This window comes from Ambystoma mexicanum, chromosome 2q (assembly GCF_040938575.1).
Source record: "Ambystoma mexicanum isolate Mex_15411 chromosome 2q, UKY_AmexF1_1, whole genome shotgun sequence".
Taxonomy (NCBI): Eukaryota; Metazoa; Chordata; class Amphibia; order Caudata; family Ambystomatidae; genus Ambystoma; species Ambystoma mexicanum.
The window spans coordinates 582301828-582316518 of NC_090924.1; the positions used below are offsets into that span (position 1 = coordinate 582301828).

Here is a 14691-nt window from a genome sequence, read left to right on the forward strand (position 1 = left end):
TTATCAGCATTTGGTTAATACAGGATTGGGGAAACAAGAGTGGCAGGAAAGCTGCCCTTCGACAGAGGATATTCAGGAATAGTGGAGCATAACCTGCATTGCATGTGGCAATCACAAGTGTAACAAAGAGCACCAATGTGTTTCTTGTCTTCCCAAAAGAAGTAGTCAAACTTGATGTTGTGGAAAAGCAAAAGACACTGCTAAATTGTTTGAAAGAAACTTTTACCACAGAAGTACTTGCAGTTGTTAGTAGTTTCATTTGTCCTGGCAGGAGAGTACACCAGGGCAAATGACCTTGTAGTGGTAGATCTGGCAGCTGAGTGAGTGAATGGACCAGGTGGAAGTCTTTGAAGTACTGTGGTGTAGTTGAAAGTACTGAAGAAGAAGAAGGGGCAGAACCACTATTGTATTTTCTGAACTATTGCAGAATCATCCTGGCAAATACATTTTGTATAAAGTTGTATTGAAATCTTTATCAGAAGTGGAAAGATTAAAACGTGTTGAACATTGTGAACATTTGTTGGAGTTCAAGTTGGAACAAAAAGAACTTTATTGGAACTCTGTTGCAAGACTGGATTTCCTTATCCTTTTGGAACTGTTGAATAAGATCTTGTGCTGATTTGGGGAAGGGGAACTCGCCCAGGTTATAGGGAGAAACAGTTATCAGGTTGTAAACATAACTGTTATATATGTTATATTGGAACTGCCATATGCTGCCTTGTTAATTTTGTTATATGTATATGTGTGAGGGACAGAAACCTTTTGTTAGATTATTTCCTTTCGTTTATTTTGATAGGCAGGGAAATCCTCGTCAGGGTACGTATAGTGAGGCGTGTATCCAACCTTTTGAGTTAATAGAATGGCATCTTTTGAAAAACCTTCACAAGGTTGTCCACCTCACATTTCTGACCCCCCACACTATGCTGCAGAGGACTTATAGGAGTTTTAGTCCCAAACATCCGAAGAGCATGGGGTTGCAGACACTTGCTGTAGATTTTTGCCAAACCAATATCCTGAAACGCAAGCATAAAGTGCTGGGACTCACCTACAGGCCAAGCATTTGAATCCTGGTTAGTGTGGACAAGGTTCAGTATACAGTGTGAAAAACCAGAAGGTGTCTCACCCGCTAGTCCCCGGGGGTCTCTCTCTTAGGTGGACCAGTTTGGGAGGATCACCTGGTTGAGGGGTCTTGGGCGAGTGGGACACCTGGATGGCGAGATGTGGTATCCTTCCCACTATAACATCTTTCCCCATCCTACCTAGTAGGATACTTAGGGACTCTACATCCTCCCCCCTGATCCTACACAAACACTTTCTCATGGGCAACCCGCTCTGGGAGAAAACCAACTCACACCTGGAGCATTGCACCTGACATGTCCCAATACTGTGGTCGGGCACAGTCAGGCAATTATGGTTAACGACTCACACCCGACTCCCATTAAGCTTCCCCACATGGATAAAAGGCACACAAAGGAATATCGTGTTCCAGGTGGCAGCTGAACGAGGAGAGAAAGGTGGCAAACCGAGAAGGGAAGGCAAGAAGGGAGATACCCTTGACCTTTCCACAGAGAAACCGTTACTTTCCAGAAACCTTCAGATTGGAAAGCGTAAGACCAGGAAACCAGACTAAGGAGTCCTGCATTGTGTGTCAAGATACCCAGGGCCCTCCTCAATGACTGAGCAAGTCGGGGTGGAGCTGCAGCCGCAGTGGTACCATCCCTGGCTCCAGGATCAAAGCAGCGCCAGAGAAATCAACACAGCCGGTGAGTTGGGGATTCCGATACAAGACCGGTCTGTGTTGAAGTCAAGGTTGCAAGCGGCCACATTGTATGAGGAACGCAAGAGCAAAGATGGATGTTTGAAGGTGCATAATAAAGTAAGAGAGTGGTCCGGGACCATGGGTGTGCTCAATCGAAGGTCTCTCTAGGGTATCTAGCCAAGAAGGGGCAGAAACGAAAGTGGAAGATTCGTAAGAACATTGTGTGAAGTGAATCAAAGTGGTCCTGCGACGGTTTAAGCAAAACCCATCGCACATTCAAAAGTTTTCGATTTTTTTATATGAAGAGGAAAATGCAGAAAGTGAGAATACATGGTTCGAGCCCGATCGAGGGAGACCAATTGTCAACATTTTATTTTAATTTGATTTTTTATTAGCATCCAGTTTCTAATTGAAACTTTTCAGCTACACATTTCTTAAAAATTAACAAGAAGAAGAAAGTAATAAAAACCAACATCAAGAAACCATAAACAACAACAAACAAAATAAGAAACTTTCTTTTAAATACAATATTAAAGCAAAATATTCCCACATTTCCATAATTCACTAAACTTTGTAAACATTCACTTTATTTTCAATTTTAGCAAAAATAACCTTAACAAACTCCAAAAAAGTTCCTCGCCCGGCTAATCTGGCCGATATGATAACCCTTACCATGCAATTAGAATACCGTTTGCAAGAACGTTCCTATGAAAAAAGGAAGAACAAGGGAACACGACCACATAGTGATTATCCTTCTGTAGGTAGTAAACCTCACGTCCAAACCGAAGAGCCTATGCAGATAGGGGCCGTAAGAGGACCACTATCTGCTACCGAGAGAGAGAGAAGAAAGACACTTGGACTGTGCATGTATTGTGGGTCCTCCTCACATGTTTTGAAAGATTGTCATCTTGTTCCCCCACGTCGCACTCCAAACCCGAAGTCGGGAAACTTCAAGACCCTACCGCAAGGGGAAGAACGGTAGGGGTTCCGAATCCAATTTCCCCATATCGAATGAGTATGACCTTAGACACTTCAACTAACCAGACCATGGTGGTAGTGTCTTTATCCATGATCCTTTCAGAACAAGTCTTACCAGGTATTCCCGCCTTAATTGATTCTGGAGCCGCAGGAAATCTTTTGGACAATGATTGGGCTACAAAACATGGGATAACCCATCTATCCAAGACCGTCATAACTCCCATTCAAGGAGTGGACGCAAGTCCTTTGAGTTCAGGTCCCATTAAAGAACAGACTGGTCCAATTACCTGCTTGATTGCTAACCATAAAGAGACTTTGGTTTTCAGCCTCATTAAAGCAGCACATTTCCCTATTATCGTGGGTCTCACGTGGTTAAGGCTCCATAACCCATCCATAATTTGGTCAGCGAGTACTCTATTCCTTGGGTCTGAATATTGCGTTCTTCATTGCCTTTCACAGGAGTCGGTGGGCATACATATCCCTACGGAAGTGACACACCTCCCAGCGGTATCCGCTTGAGATTATTCCTGAATGTCATCAGAGGTTCCAGTCAGTTTTTGAAAATCCCAAATTTCCTACCCTACCTCCGCATAGGAGAGACGATTGTCACATAGACCTACTTCCCGAACAACCTATTCCCTTTGGTCGAATGTATGTTCTTTCGCAACGAGAAAAGACCGTACTGAAAGAATACTTTCAAGCCAACTTACGTAACGGTCTGATTACTGAATCTGTGTCACCAGCGGGGCTTCTCTTTTTTTTATCCCCAAAAAGGATACGGATGAACTCCGTCCCTGTATTGATTACCAGGGTCTTAATAAAATCACTATAACCGACAAGTACCCCATGCCTCTAATAACTGATATCATCAAAGCGGTCCGGGGGCCTTCCCTTTACACAAAACTTTATCTCAGAGCAGCATACCACCTCATTCAAATAGCTCCAGGAGACGAATGGAAAACCGCCTTCCGAACTCCTTTCAGGTACTACGAATAACACCTTATGCCATTCCGATTGGTCAATGCACTGGCAGTTTTCAACGATTCATGGATCATCTGTTTGCCGACATCTTATTCCATTTTGTTATCATATACGTGGACGATATTCTAGTGTATTCCATCAACCCATAGGACCATATTAAGCATGTCAACACTGTTCTTGAACGCCTTCAGTCCAATCATCTCTACTGTAAAGCCGCAAAATGTGAATTCCATCTGGAGCGAGTAACTTACTTAGGATTTGTACTATCGTCTCAGGGCATCTCTATGGATCCAAAAAAGTGTCAGCAGTCTTGGATTGGCCAACACCTTCTAGTATTAAGGACGTTCAGTGATTTTTAGGATTCGCGAACTTCTACTGGAAATGTATTCCCTGCTTTTCAGAAATCATTCCGCCCATTACATGACTTCTTAAGAAAGGTATCTCATTCTCCTGGAACGAATCTGCTCAAAGCGCCTTTCAAACACTGAAGAAATTGTTTACTTCTGCTTCAATCTTGACCACCCCTCATCAGACCAAACAATTTATCATAGAGACAGATGCATCTCAATATGCATTAGGAGCCATACTCTTATAACTCTCGTTCCAGGGAGAAGAAAGACCAGTGCCGTATCTGTCAAAGACGTTTAATACTTCAGAACAGAACTTTTCGGTTCTCGAGAAGGAACTTTTAGCAATCAAAAGGGCCTTCGAAGAATGGAGACATTTGCTGTTGGGATCATCTTTTCCAATTAAGGTTCGCACCGATCATCAAAATCTCACAGTACTCCAGAATGCCCATACAACTAACAGTAGGCAGGCCCGCTGGGCATATTTTTTTCTTCCCTTCCGAATTGACTTCACCTTTCTTCCTGGCAAACACAATTTGAGGGCAGATGCTCTTTCCCGTTAGGATTCCCCTACATCCAAATTCTATTCAGAAAAGATGTTTCCCAATGCTAGATTTATTGTGGTCCTGACTGATTTTCTACAAGCAGTGCGAACAGCTACCATTCTGTTAAGAAAGGAAGAAGGCATTGACTATGGCAAGGGGAAAAGTGCACAGAATTGCACAGTGAACAACTTGAATCTAACAACGTGCATATAATACCCAAGGCTTGTGTATATATAAAACCCAGGAGTGCAAATAAAGTAAAACAATATTACCAAGATATGAAAAGGGATGTGGGGTAAGCACTTAGGACCTCCTTATGACTGAAAGGAAAGTCAGCAAACTCTTTACCCACTATGCTATTACAGATACTGACAGCGCCAAACCCACGTAGCGGGCAAGCAAGGACAGATTCTGTGAACTGACACTCTGTAGAATACTGAATAAGGAACTTAGAAACAGTACTCACGAGGACCGGAAAGACCACTTGAATGTCAGTAATTTCACGAACCCTGCAGATCAAACAGGGACCCAGAAGGCTGTAAAAGCAAAGGGTTAAAGATAACAAAATACATAAAACCCTAGTCAAGGGCAAGTATGAATTGTGATAATAAATTGTGAGGAAAACAAAAAGGGAATACACACTGGAACTAGTTACAACAACACCCACTCCTAATAATCAATGGAAAATAAATGCAGAAGTGTAATGGAAAACATGGAATGGAATCTCAATAAAGTAGGATCAGGAGTAGGGAAAATGATATCACAAAAGAAAACCTTTCCCACCCAACCAAGGAGAAAAGGCAGTAAACTAATTCTACAAAAGTAAAGGTTAATTCATCAAGCTTTTCAGTAACCAGGACAGCATAAAGGGACAGAAAGCACCGGCAAACTGGGCTGCATCAAAGAGTAAAGCACAGGGAAAGGCTGTCTGCAGACAGAGGAAGACAGAAAGGGAAATTCAGAAAGCATAAATCAATTAAGCACATTAATCCGAAATCCAGGACAGAGGAACAAGATACAGGAACTAGGAACTGGGCACAAAAGCTAGGAGCTGGAACTAGGTACTTGGCACAATAACTATGAACAAGGAACTGGAACTAGGTACTAGGCACAGAAACTAGGAACAAGGAACTGGAACTAGGTATAAGGCACAGAAACTAGGAACAAGGAACTGGAACTAGGTACAAGGCACAGAAATTAGGAACAAGGAACTGGAACTAGGTACAAGGCACAGAAACTGGGAACAAGGAACAGAGACTAGTCACAACAGGAACACTGCTACAATGACCAGCGCCGGACTGAAGCAAACTGAGGCTTTTAAAGCTGCTTAACGAGCACACCCCCAGGCGTGCCGCCTGCTGCACCTGCAGCCACAGGTGTTGCCTATCCTCCTCCCAGCCTTGTGCTGCAAGGAAGGAGATGATGCAGTGAGCCAGGCATTCTGGGAAGCAAGAGGTGAAGCAGTGAGCCAGGCATTCTGGGAAGCAAGAGGTGAAGCAGTGAGCCAAGGCATTCTGGGAAGCATAGTCATTTGATTTGAGTAGCATGCTGGCTGCCAGGGAGGAGATGAAGCAGTGAGCCAGGCATTCTGGGAAGCAGGAGGTGAAGCAGTGAGCCAAGGCATTCTGGGAAGCATAGTCATTTGATTTAAGTAGCATGCTGGCTGCCAAAAACCTGGAATGGATCCGGAAGGGAAGTAACTTGGAAAATAAGGTTTAAACGCTCCCAATTCATCAGAACACTGTAGCATAGGGTTCGAAGGAAATGTCCAGTAGGGAATAAACCCCAAAACATGCCCCCAAGTGGCGGGAACGGGAACGAAGGGAGCGAGAACGGGAGCGAAGGGAGCGAGCCGTGACACATTCGGAAGAAAGCATTATGTGAAAATATTGCTTCCACCCATCATCTCACTGAAGAAAAGGACTACTTCTTCCATGGAACTGAAGTCCTGATTCCCATTCCATCATTACAACAGGAAGTTTTACAGATGTGTCATGACTCACAAGCCGCAGGTCATCAGGGATTCCTATCCACCATGGAACTAATCCAACGACATTTCTGGTGGTCGGGTATAAGATCTGATGTCTGAGATTACGTTGCAACATGCAATATTTGCTCTCAGGCCAGGACTCCACGAGAGCAACCTTTAGGATTGCTATCGAAAATGCCTATTCCGGACAAACCATGGCAAATCATATCCACCGATTTTGTATCGGATCTACCTCCTTCAGAAAATAAAACCACCATTATGGTCTCCATCGACTATTTCACCAAACTAGCACATTTCACCCCTTTATGTAAATTGCCTGGAGCAGCATTGATGGCTAAAATCTTTCTCTCGGAAATCTTTTCTCAAAATGGTCTCCCGGATACTATTGTATCAGATCGAGGTCCTCAATATACTTCACTCTTCTGGCAAAAGGTTTGTCACATCTTGGGAATTAAGCAAGCCCTTAGTTCAGGATACCATCCCCAAACCAACGGGCAAACGGAATGCTTAAACCAAACTTTGGAAGGTTATCTACAATGCTTTGTATCGGCTGCCCAGGATAATTGGGTCGAATTGCTTCCGTTGGCGGAATTTGCCTACAATAATGCCAGATACTCTGCCCTCCACACCAGTCCTTTTCATTGTTCTTATGGTTATCACCCCTCATTTGTACCTACACTGACTGTTCCTGCTTCCAGCTGCCCTGGAGTAGATAGTCTCATTTCAGACATTCATGAAGGCCAGAAGCTAGTTAAACTATCTCTGCAAATGGCACAAAACCGAGCTAAGAAGAACGCAGACCTTCATCGTCAAAAAGCCCCGAAACATACCATAGGAGACTCTGTTTGGCTGGCATCCCGATTCCTACCTCGTCGTCTTGTCCCGTCGAAACTGTCTCCCAAGTACTTTGGACCCTTTAAAGTATTATCCGTGGTGGGGTCAGCTGCAGTCAAACTCGCTTTACCGGCTTCTTGGTCACGAATACATCCGGTGTTTCACCTGTTACAGATTAAGGTGGTCGTGCAGGATCGTTTTCACCGGACTAGGGTGAATCCACCACCTCCTGTCCTCACTGATACTGGTTCTGAATTTGAGGTGGCCAATATTTGTGACTCTCGATATAGAAGGGGTCGATTACAATTTTTGGTTGATTGGAAGGGCTATTCTCCCGCAGAAATAACCTGGGAACCCGCCTCTGGGGTTCAAGCACCCCGACTGATTCGGAGGTTCTTTCGGCTTCATCCGGGTAAGCCCGGGTCTCCCCCCAGAAGAAGGGGGCATACTGTTACACATTGCGGTAGATGGTCTCTGTGGGCTCGTAACCGCTTGTGCGGTACGCTTGGCAGTTCCAAGATGAATGCTCAATGTGATCTCCGAGCGGAGTGCAGCGGTCTAGTCTTTTCATGTTTCCCCGAAACGCCAACGACGCTCACGTGATCCTTTATCCGGAACTGAAGCCGTCAGCTCTTCGCGTCGCTTCTGTTGCTACTGACGCTCCGTGAGTTCGCTACTAGGCTTTCTACTACCTTACTATATCTTCCACCTTCTCAGCTATACTAATTCTGTTCTTTCATATTTCCCAGATTTCGTCACCAGCCTTCCCCTTTGAATCTATTTCCTCAAGCATTCAGATCTGCCCGCCAAGCCCTTCTCTCCGTAGCCCAGTCAAGAGCGCTAACCCAGGCTTTGTCATATCTTTGGCACCGCTAGGAGTAAGTGCTTTCCATCTCAGGATCTTTCCCTCCTTTCGACTTTGGTACTTACCTGCTTGTTTATTATAGAGCTCCAGTCTTCCATCCGCCTTGCTCCCGGGTCCCAAGACCGGTCATCCAACTCCCGACTCCTGTCGTCGCTGGTGAGAGAACTTCTCTTCCACATCTCAGTATACTATTCTGATTCCATCCTTCTCTGAAATTCTCTTCTCATATTTTGTGCATCCAGAAGAAGCCTTCCAGTCTGCCATCCACTGCCACGAATCGAGGACATCTCAGCTCCGCTTCCACCCTGATCCACGAGATTCCCGACTCGACCAGGGTTTTCTTCCCTCTCGAGGGTTTCCCTGGCGGTCCTGTCCTTTCCCCTGGTTACCTCAATTCCGGGTCAGAGAGGACAGGGCAGTTACAGGGGAGCTTTCACCGCAGCATTTGTTTCTTCCATATTGGATTATTCTGTCTGTCAAGGTGAGATTATTAAAATCTTTGGTGAATCACTTGGGATTATTAACACCTTCAATGAACCAACACCTTCCTTTCCCTTACCCTCCTGATTTTCAACCAAAAATCAGTACAGTCGATTTTGAGGGGTTAATCTTGAGATCATTTGCGGCTAGAAACTTGGTTAGTGCGTCCAATTGGCGCTGGAGCCCTATAGGTGTTTCATCCGTTATGATTAGGTCATCCGCATAAAGCAGTCTATTAACCTGTATTCATGATATGATTGGAAGAAAGCACCGTGTTTCTGCAAAGGAATCTTCAATATCTGAGATATACATGTTAAAAATAGCTGGTGCTAGTCGGCAACCTTGTTTTAATCCCATTAGGGTCTTGATTGGGTCCGTGAGATCTCCTGCTTTATTCAATCTTACACATACTGTCATCTCAGTGTGAAGAGACATTATAGCTTCCAGAATGTCACTAGGGAAACCCCAAGCTCTCAATTTGTCCCAGCGAGTCGAACGATTTACTGAATCAAATGCCCTAGAAAGATCTACTGATGCCACATGTAATTTCTTACTGTTTTTCTGTACAGATATCCACTTCAGTAAGTTTATAAGAAACAAGTTCAACACAGTTCCCACACCTCTTTCAAAACCTGATTGCCACGGGTCACAGTGTTTAGTAGATTCCAGCCACTTAGTTAGTTTCTTCATCACTATGGCTGCAAATATCTTTCCCATAACATCAAGAAGAGCGATAGGCATATAATTCCCTGGTAGGGACCTATTGCCCTTCTTGAAATGGGTACTATAATGGAGGACCTCCACAGGGCTGGTATCTGCCTCCTCAGTTTTATAATTTCAAATAAATCGAACATGAAAGATGCCCATTCCTCTGTATTTTATTTCAATATCACATTGGTTAACCCATCTGGGCAACCCGCCCTTGAGGAACTTGCAGATTTAATCAAACACAAAATATTTTCTCTACTTGTGTCAAAAGTCAAGGGTTTCTTTTCGTAGAGTTAAAATCAATACCATTGGTGTTCTAATCTTTATTTGAAAAAAGATTACCAAAATGAGAAATCCAATCCTCTGCTGGGATGGAATTTGCTTGCAGAGCTAGCTGTGGTGTCTCCAGAGAGTTAAGAATCCTCTTCATCTCCCCTGTGTTTCTAGTAGTTATTAATTGAAGCATATACTCTGCATCCGTCTGGATTATAAAATGTTTGAGATTTTAACCAATTTTGATGCTTTTGTTTCACCTTTTTAAAAATGTCACAAGCATTATTGGATGACATTTTATAACACTCTCTTTTTAGTTGGTTCAATATCTTTTTCTTTGTGAACATTGTGCTAAAGGGGTCCAAGCCCAAACCAGGGAATTCCATGGTCCGAGCCCGATCGAGGGAGACCCACGATGAACACTGGAAGCGAAAACTTTTAAATGTGAAAAACCTGATAAGAAAGGAACTTTTGTGCTTTTTTGTTACGACAGGCCCTCTACAGTAAGAGACTGTTATTGGGGAAAAGGCTTTGGCGGACAGCCCTGTTACCTACGCTTTGAACTGTATCCTTGTGGCAGAGCGGCCGGAGTGTGTTCAAAGTCGGATGTGCTGACTTACCCTGTGCTGAAAACGTGTGAAGGGAAGCCAACTGCTCAACTATCCTGACATATTATTTCTTGAACACTTTTCTTTTTGAATACACTATTGTCCCGCACCATTTGTATTTAGAAGTAAAGATTGGCAATAGGTTTATTAGTAAAGGCCCTTTTATTTTGAAAAAGACTCAACTTGGACTGCATTATTATTATTTGATGGTAGTAGCTTGCACCCATCCTTAGATTTAGGCTTAGATAGTGTTCAACCAGCCCATTGAAGTTCAATTAACACCCTTGAACTGTGATCACGTGTGTCTGTCTTCACTGTTTGATACCATGCCTTCCTTACAACAGACTGTGGAACTCATTTCCCACTTCAATGTTTTGTCCCTCCCCCTCCATTTCACAGTTTCCATGGCGTGTTCAAGTTGGCTGTCCTCTTCTGCTATACATCCCCTAGCTTTCCATGGGTGTTAATTCGACCATTACTGTGATAATAATAAAAGGTATTGAAATGCATTCCCTGTGTGCTGGGTGTTCTGTTATTCCCACCCTGTGACAAAGGGAAAATCCAACATAATTGACATTTCAGTGACAGATGCCCTTGGAGGAAATCAGAAGGGCTATACCCTCCTCCTTCTTTGTAAACATTACTCCTGGGACTCCAGTTCCAGCTTGCTTTTTTGGCAAAATATTGCTCAAGGTCATTTTTGGCTAAATGGAGTAAAGTTACTCTCATCCAACATAAAATGATTGCTGTGTGCTGTGAAATCTATTCCAGGAGGCCTGAGGAATGGGTATTGTACATGTATTTCATTTAGTAATTGTTCTACTGGTAGTCCATTTTCCATTTCATACGGAAAACTCACCCAACATTCCACTTTCTCTCTGATGTTGAGTGATTTCTGGGGAAAGTTGGACTGAGGTATGGAATTTGGATCAGGTGGTTTTAGTCAGTGAGGCCTTCTGTTGTTGAGGTTGTGCAGGCTTTCACTTTTTTAATACATTGCAACACATTCTTGCTATTGGTACCTTGGTTATGAATTTCCTAAGAAACTGCAATCGTAGGGGACATGTGTTACAAGTGCAAGAGTCACTATAGTGAATCACTTGAACTTGTTCTCATTCGCAACAGGAAAATGTACTTTACTCCATAAATAGTAATTTTATTGCCAACTGTCAATGGGAGGGAGTGCATACTCACACTTTAACATTTTATGTTGGGCCCATCCTCTATCCAGAGACATATTAAACAACATTAAGGAGATGAAATTAGCAAATGTTTTACCCCCCCCCCAACCCTTTCAAGTAAATGTTTTTATCTGTGATTGTCTCACCCTATTGCCTTGTATAACTAGGCTTTGACAATTGTTAACCCTTACTTTACAAGGGAGTTTAGCATTGTGGGGGAATTGATTAATGCCTTTTTACTACTTGGTTATAATATTAATCAATGTTCCAAATTTTAGGTTCTGTCTGATGTGTTTGGTGCACCTGTTTATACAATTGACACAGCAAATTCGGCTTCCTTGGGGTGTGCTTACAGAGCAGTTCATGGTAAGTACTACTAGAAAGGTCCAGAATATTTTCTCTGTTTATCATCCATGTGTTTTAAGAGGACAAGTTTCTGACAGTGTATATGCACAGTTTAAAATATCCAATGAAAGGACCATTAATTCATCACCTACTGTAAACCCAAACTCTGGACACTTTAGGCACTCATCCACTCTTCCAGATTGAAGAGGCTTCCGTGTGTTTCTGCAAGCCCTCCTAGAACTGTAGTAATTATAAAAGTTAAGGACCCTTCTTTTCTCCATTCAAACCTGGACATAGTGGAAACCTCCTGCACTCATGGCACCCTAAAATAAAGCCCTTGGTACAGGTACCTCAGGAGTCAAAATGCCATGTATGTAAGGGGCTCCATTATAATGTCATTGATCTGTCCCCTTAGAGCACCACTTATGGCTTTTGGATTATGTTGTTGAGAGTTTACCAGGTTAGATGGGGCAGCTGGTAACAGGGTCAGTCAGAGTCTATCTTGCCATCCAACCCAGAATAATCTGAGAAAGTGAAATTCACAACCCTCCCATCAGTGATATGGTAATCCTGCCCATCTAAACCCTATTCCACCACTGACTGGGTAAGGATCATCAATGTGCGGGGGGCGTCTTCATCATTGAGAAACCATGATGTGGCCAAGGTGGTGAGTGACACCCCTGACTAACATCTTCCACTCTGCTCACGCCTCGATCATCCCATCACCATGGCCTCCTGACCTGACTAAAACTCCACCACTGGGGCTAACCCCAATTTTATTTTCCCTGTGGTTTACAGATATTTTATTATTTTGTGTATCATATAGTGTAATCTTATACTATACTCTGAGAATTGTGTACACTCTGTAGTGTGGAAAAGTTGTTCTTCTAGGAAGCCTTTAGGGCTTAAGGGTCAGGTGTTGCCATGAGAACTACTGGTAATACAATTGTTATGAGGTGGTCTCTCAAATTAAATCTACTTTCAAAAGAAGTGGGTGTAAGTTATTTTCAGACAAGGAGCATACTGATAGAAACACGGACTGAAAAAAGGAGATGTTTCTCAGTGTAGTATTCACTGCATTACTAATATGCTGCTGCCTCTAGTTTTCTTGTATTTTCAGTGGAAATGACATGATATGATATGACATTTATAACGCGCCTATGCACAAGTGTTTCAAGGCTCGACAAGGCAAGGCAGGGGAAACAGAGGGAAGACAGAGTCAACGATCCTACTAGGCAAGGTGACATTAAGATCGGGCAAGTGCGGGGGGGGTCGGAAGGGGAAAAGTGTGAGGAGGAAAGGGCGAGGGGGCAGTGCAGTACAAAGGATAACAGTAAAATAAATAAAGACAATAAATAAAAGTGCGGCCATCTGGTGACAAGTGCAAGGGTAAGTGCAGACATCGGGTGTCAAGTGCTAGTAGGGGCTGTAGGGATACAGAAACAGTCCCCGAGTGCAAGGGTTGCCAGTGGGGCAGTGCAGTTGTGCAACTGCCGTGGCGGGGGCCAGGGCCTGAGATCAGAGGGTAGCCAGGTAACCAGTGCAGTTTCAGATTCAGCCAGAAGATCAGCAGGGGAGAGGAGGAGAGAAAGCAGAAGCAAAGAGAAAGGTCTTGAGGTGCTTCCGGAACCGGAGATGGTTCTCCTCAAGTTTCAGAGAGGCAGGGAGGCTGTTCCAGAGGGAGGCCCCAGCCGAAGAAAGAGATCTACTGCCAACTCGCTGCTTGGAGAAGCGACTAACTCTGAGGGAGTTGGAGGCAGATGATTGAAGAGCTCGAGAAGGAAGATATTTAGGAAGAGAGAGTTGAAGGTATTGATGTCCCAGGCCCCAGAAGGCCTTGTGGACAATGCAGAGGGTTCTGAACTTAATCATTGCCGCCACTGGGAGCCAGTGCAGAGATTTCAGCCCTGGAGAGATACAATCCGTGGGTTTGAGGCCAAGGACAAGTCTCGCAGTCCTGTTGTGGAAGAGTTGCAGAGTGTAGAAGAAGGCATATTAAGAAAGAGGCTGTTGCAGTAGTCAATCCTGGAGAGAACCAGAGCTCTGGTGACAGTGAGCCTCTGGGGGAAGGAGAGGAAAGGAAAAATACCTCTGAGGAGGTGCAGCTGGTAGTTTGACATCGGCGATGTGAGGAGAGAAAGAAAGTGTGGAGTCGAAGATGACCCAGAAGCTTTTGGCCTCACAGGTAGGAGCAGGAAAAGGGCCAATAGAGGCAGGCCAGAGAGTGACAGGAAACGAGGGGGTAGGTGTGGCAATAAGGAGAATCTTGGTTTTACTGGCATTAAGGCAGAGATCATTGGCGGCACACCACTCCTGGATGGAGAACAGACAGTCAGAGATGAGAGAAGGAGAAGAGGTGGCAGAGGGGAGCTTGAAAATGAGTTGATTGTCATCTGCATAGCACTGAAAGTTGGGGCAGAGAGCAGTAATGTGGTGGGCAAGAAGTGCCAGGTATTGGTTGAACTGCCAGGAAGAGAGGTTGGACTCCTGGGGAACACCACAGGTAGAGATAGAAATAGAGGAGAGGAAGGACCCAAGTTGGACCTGGGAGGGTTGATCGTAGAGGAAGGAGGTCAGCCAAGCCAGGGCCTGATCGGTGATACCCAGGTTATCATGGAGACGGTTGAGCATGATGGTGTGGTTGACCATGTCAAAGGCAGAAGAGAGATCAAGTAAGATGTGAGGACACAGGGGGTGTTGGAATTGATGTTGGAGAGCAGGTCTTCATGGATGTTCAGGAGAGCAGTTTCTGTGCTTCTGGCAGCTCTGAAGCCAGACTGATGGTCATGGAGACAAC

General features: G+C 44.2%; 1 protein-coding gene across 4 annotated transcripts in view; it reads left to right on the forward strand.

Annotated features, from left to right (window-relative positions):
• The window catches only part of XYLB (xylulokinase), a 1749028-nt gene that overhangs the window by 1440279 nt on the left and 294058 nt on the right, over positions 1-14691 (forward strand). For all 4 annotated transcript variants that reach the window (XM_069647728.1, XM_069647731.1, XM_069647730.1 and 1 more), the window contains one exon: positions 11828-11915. In XM_069647728.1, the coding sequence (XP_069503829.1) occupies positions 11828-11915 (88 nt within the window). The remainder of the gene's footprint in view (positions 1-11827; positions 11916-14691) is intronic.